This window comes from Panicum hallii, chromosome 8, assembly GCF_002211085.1.
Source record: "Panicum hallii strain FIL2 chromosome 8, PHallii_v3.1, whole genome shotgun sequence".
NCBI classification, from domain to species: domain Eukaryota; kingdom Viridiplantae; phylum Streptophyta; class Magnoliopsida; order Poales; family Poaceae; genus Panicum; species Panicum hallii.
This window is the reverse complement of record NC_038049.1, coordinates 23,520,488-23,525,408: the sequence shown is the minus strand read 5'-3', so window position 1 is coordinate 23,525,408 and position 4,921 is coordinate 23,520,488. Positions and strand designations below refer to the sequence as shown.

At 49.1% G+C, this 4,921-nt stretch overlaps 1 protein-coding gene across 1 annotated transcript; it reads right to left on the bottom strand.

Moving 5' to 3' along the window:
- Positions 1-651: 651 nt before the first annotated feature.
- LOC112903689 (protein IQ-DOMAIN 14-like) lies at positions 652-3,402 on the bottom strand. The gene is made up of 6 exons (XM_025972915.1): positions 3,330-3,402; positions 2,499-2,608; positions 2,217-2,425; positions 1,873-2,070; positions 1,577-1,794; positions 652-854 (listed from the first exon to the last, which is right to left on the bottom strand). Exons 1-6 carry the CDS (start codon positions 3,400-3,402, stop codon positions 652-654), a joined length of 1,011 nt encoding a protein of 336 aa, XP_025828700.1.
- Positions 3,403-4,921: the final 1,519 nt, after the last annotated feature.

The window sequence follows — 4,921 nt, the reverse complement described above, 5'->3', positions numbered from 1 at the left end:
TCGGGGTAGTTTTGTTTTTTGCCATAAGCACGGCAGTCTCGTGATGACGCTCGTGTTCATTCCCAACAAGTTCAATCCGTTCGATTGGATCATACCTAACTTGTTGGACACGCTCATAAAAGTAGCGACCTCGACTACACCCAGAGTCGGTGCACTCGGTGTAGTTTCATTTTTTGCCAGAACCACGGCAGTCTCGCGATGATGCTCGCATTCTTTCCTAACCGGTTGAGCCTGCTCAATCGGGTTATGTCTAACTTGTTGGATGGGTTTCTACTCGGAGCCACTACGACTACTTTCAGGGTCATTGCACCAGGGGTAATGTCTACTACTTCGCCCTTAAACCTGGATGACAGTTCAGCTAAGGGACATACAAGTAGAGACATCACATAAACATATATATACAAGGCAACAAGTACTTGTTTTTACATTCTAATCTTGCAGTACACTTTTTTCTATTTGTTCCGCTACAGGTTGGGCTTCTTGGAGGTACTCATTGAATTGTTCTTCAGTACACTCCGCCGCCACTCCCTGCGTGAACATCTCTAACTAAGCTTCCGGGCAAAATGACTTTACAAAGGCAAGTGCATGGCTAACACACGCAGCCGGGGCTTCGGTGAGGAAACTGGCGACCTTCTACGGTGCTCCAAGAAGTCACTCCAGCAAGGTTTGCTCGCTTGTTTCGCCTTCTTCAGGAGGGTTCGCCATATCCACAAGCTCCTGGGCGGCCCTCCTGAGGTCCTCCAGCTCCTTTTGCCGCCGCTCATGCTTCTCGCCTAGAGTCTTGACCTGCCGAAGGCAATCGGCGAACTGTTGTTCAGTGTCGGTGATTACCTTCTGTAGCTTTTCAACGTCATCTGTACGGTGATACAGTACATTCTTCATATCAGTAAGCAGCTCTTCTTGGTACGTTAAGATTTTCCTAAGCTCTGCGGTGAAGATATTTTCAGAGTCCAAGGAAAATTGTTAAGGGAAAGTACTCGAGAGATGAAAGGGGCCTACCTTGGTGCGCTTTCTTCTGCTCTTTGAGCAGCTCCTAGAGCTCGGAGTGGGCCTTCTCGAGGTTGCGGAGGTCATTCTTGAGGAGCCACGTCTCTCGAGTCCGCTCTTGTTTCAGCTTGTCGAGCTCTCTCTGGAGATAGATGTTCTTCGTCAGCTCTTCGGATATGCGCTTCTCCTTGGTAGCAAGCTCCTGGTGACCACGCACGACTGCTTTCAACTTCTCTGACTTCTTCTGTGAGTTTGTGATCACGTTATGCATAAAGGGGGAGATTAAGACAAGCAACTCGACAACGTATACAAGCAGAAGAGCAATCATGTCTTACCATGGCAAAATCGTACAACTCCTTGTAGGCCTTCTTGAAGGTCTTTATGTTGCTGGCCGTTAGCATTGGATCATCCACTAGATCGGTGGTGATGACGTTCTAGTACCCGGGCCTGGCCATTAGCAGGTCGCATGGACTCCTTGAGGTCCCTGCGGCTTCTTCAGAAGGTGGTTGCTGGGCACCTGCAAGTTAAGATGCACTCAGTACATATTGCCTGGGGCTAAGCAGCTAGATGTGGGTGGTCAGACACTTACCTATGCCATCTGCAGGAGCCGTATCAAGGGCCTCGACTTGTTCTTCACCACCAGCCCTGGCTTTGGCTTGTTGGGGCTTGGGGGGTGGCGGCAGGTCGGGTAGCGTCGTGTCTGCCTCAGGGGCTGGTTCCTTGGGCGAGATCCCTTCCAAGGCTGATGGCTCAGGGGCGGGGACAGCTACTGCCGGTCTCGGCTTGTGCTTCACGGCACTCGCAGACCTAATGAAGTAGAGTTAGTTATATCATTACAAGTTGAAAAGGACAGAATGTTCATTATGCAACAAGATGTACACTAACAGTGAAGACTTCTTCATGACAGCCTTCTTCACCATCATGGCCCGTGGTGCCCCAACCATGGCACTTGTTGCTGGCGGCGGGGTGACAGCAGCTTGTGGCGTGGTGCCCGCCATGGCAATGGTAACTGATCCTGCGGCCGAAGCTGCTGGATCTGTTCCTATCTCTTGGCGCCCGGGCTCGGGTCGAGAAGCAGGTGGGCTGCAAGCAGAAAACGTCAGCGTGCAACAATATTGATGTATGACAACAAGGCAGCATATCCAGACCTGGAGGACTCGACTTCTTGCGCTTTTCGTTTGCACATAACCCGGCGACCCTGCAGGACCGAAGGCAGAGTATCGGTCAACTTCACGGATGGTCTGGGGGAGTTGCCTCTTCTCGCCTCCCCCTCGGCTTCCTTTTCCACCAGGGGGCTTCTGCCCTCAGTGGACTCGCTGCCGGGCAGAGCCTCGGCTACTCGAGCTCTCGTCGCTTCGGCTGCGGTGCTGGGGAGGAGGTGGTCCAGTCGAGGAATGTCGGGTTGTGGTGGGTAGCTCCGGTACACTTCCGTGTGACCCTGCAAGAGGTTCTCAGTTAGCAGTGGCAGAACAACAGAACTGGTCTTCAACAAAAAGTAGTCGAATACTTACCGGTTTTGGAGGATTTTGTGACGCAAACAGCTGCGGGACGTAGGGGACCGCATCCACATCCAGTAGCACCGGCCTGACTCGGGTGAGTGCAGCTTCATCCATCAGCTCCTCTGCACACATGCGAGATGGATCTTCAACGCCCTTGTACTCGAATCCAAGTATATGGTGTTGCTGAATTGGCTGGACTCGGCGCTTGAAGAAGGAGAACATCACGGATGCGTTGGTCACTTCCATCTCTTTATGAGCCACTATGGTGTCTAGCAACTCTTCAACTTGATCCATGTCCCCCCCTGGGAAGTTCGATATTCCACTCCAGCCTTACAATAGATGGTCTATTTGATTTTTCCGGGAGTTGGGGGGCATGATTTTCGATATAAAACCAATGATTTTTCCACTCGGGAATGCTGGAGGGGCATTTGTATGAAAGGTATTTGTCGCTGGCTTGTTATCTAAGTTGGATGTCGGCGCCCCCTACAACAGATGGATTCATGGAGGTGGGTTGTGGTTTCACTCGGAAGAGGAAGCGGAAAAGATCCCAATGGGGTTCGATTCCGAGGAAGGCTTCACAGAAATGAATAAAGATTAAGATATGGCAAATAGAGTTCGGGTTGAGATGATGGAGCTCAAGCCCGTAGTAGTAGAGAAGACCCCGGAAAAAGGAGCAAGAGGGGTGGGCCAAACCCCGTTCAGCAAAATGGTAAAATGTGACGATTTTGTCCACATTTTCCATGGGAAAAGGTTTGTGAAATGAGGGGCGCCAATTGACAAGATTCTTGTCTTGGAGCAATCCCTTGGAAACAAGCTTATTGAGGTTGTTGAGGGAGCACTTACTGTGTGTCCACTCTCCGGACGGCGACTGCGTCTCCTTCTTCATCCCATCCTTCTCTGATTTCTTGGGCGCCATCTCTAGATCCGCTCGCCACGAGTTGCTCAGGGCTGCGGGGAGAGGGGCAGGGAGACTTGGATGGATTGGGGTTCTTTAAACGGATGAAGGCGGAGCGCGGCTCTATTTGGGGGATTTTGGCGGTTCTTGGCGAATTACAGATTGGAAGCACAGTTTTTACTCAACGTTACTGCGGGGTTAAATAACCAGCGGTTGGGTGCAGTTTTACTGTTTTGAAGTTGAAGAGTCGTTTCAGGGAATGTTGGAAGTTGAGGGGTCATTTGATGGATTGTTTAGATAAAATATTTGATTAATCATTTTTTCAGGGTTAAATGTCCCGAAAAAAGGGGGTTTTCGAATTCCAGATCTAACTTCCATCATTTGTACCATCACATCAGTTTTTTACCATATGGATATTTTTACACGGCATGCCATGACTTTTGGATCCTTATTTCCAAACCTGAGAGATTTGACTTCAAGGCTCGGGGGCTGCGGGATATGTGGCATCGACTACTTTTTTTTAATTTATTTGAAAAAGTAAGTAAGGAGGATTCAAGTTTAATGCGACCCTCAGCCTGATTCTCTGATTCAACCTAAGGCTCGGGGGCTACTCCATATGGAGTGCGATTTTTCAATCGCACACCATACCAAAGATATAATTTGGGGCATGAGCACCTCATAGCTTCGATGCAGCCAATAAAGTACTCGAAGAAGAACTTCAAGACGGAGCTTCAGAAGAAGCCGAAGACTACTTCAAAAGTACTAGATAAGCCTACAGTACTCAGCTACGAAGAGCTCGGGGGCTTGTCAGACCCGGGGCCACGGGACTGTGTACATAACGTAGTTTAAACAGGCTTAAGAGATAAAGTCCATCTTATCTCTTATTTATCTCATTTATCTCTTATTTATCCCGTATGAATAGGAGATAAAGCTAGTCGGTACAGAAGGAATCTACTCAAGTTGTATTCGGTTACGATTCCTTATCTAGTATTGGACTAGGATTCTTGTAACCCTGACCTCTAGGATATATAAGGGGGGCAGGGACCCATTCAAAATATAACATCAACACCCAAGGGAATACAAACCACCATACAGGACGTAGGGTATTACTCACCTCGTGGTTCGAACCTGTCTAAATCTTGTGTTCCTTGCACCTTCGAGTTCCTGATCTCAGCGTCTCCTCACCTAAACTTACCACCTTGGGAATACCCCTCGGTGGGCAGCTGGTAAAACACCGACACATTTTGCGCAACGCTCATTCATTCTGTCTCAATATCGACTACTTTTGCGCACTGTGCATCCTCTTTGTTGTATGACGACTACTTTCTGCTCGTGTCTCCTCTTAACGGTCGCTAATCTACTCGAGTAGAAAATGCCTTAATCCATGAAACCTCGAGTCTCCAGTCATGACCTAAGCGACCCGTCCTGTACGAGCGAAGGCTAGAGACCTAAGCGACTTGTACATGCTATGGGCGAAGGCTAAACTAGGACCGGGTGAATGTAAATGGTGGACTACTCAGGAGATTTAAATGGCCTAAAA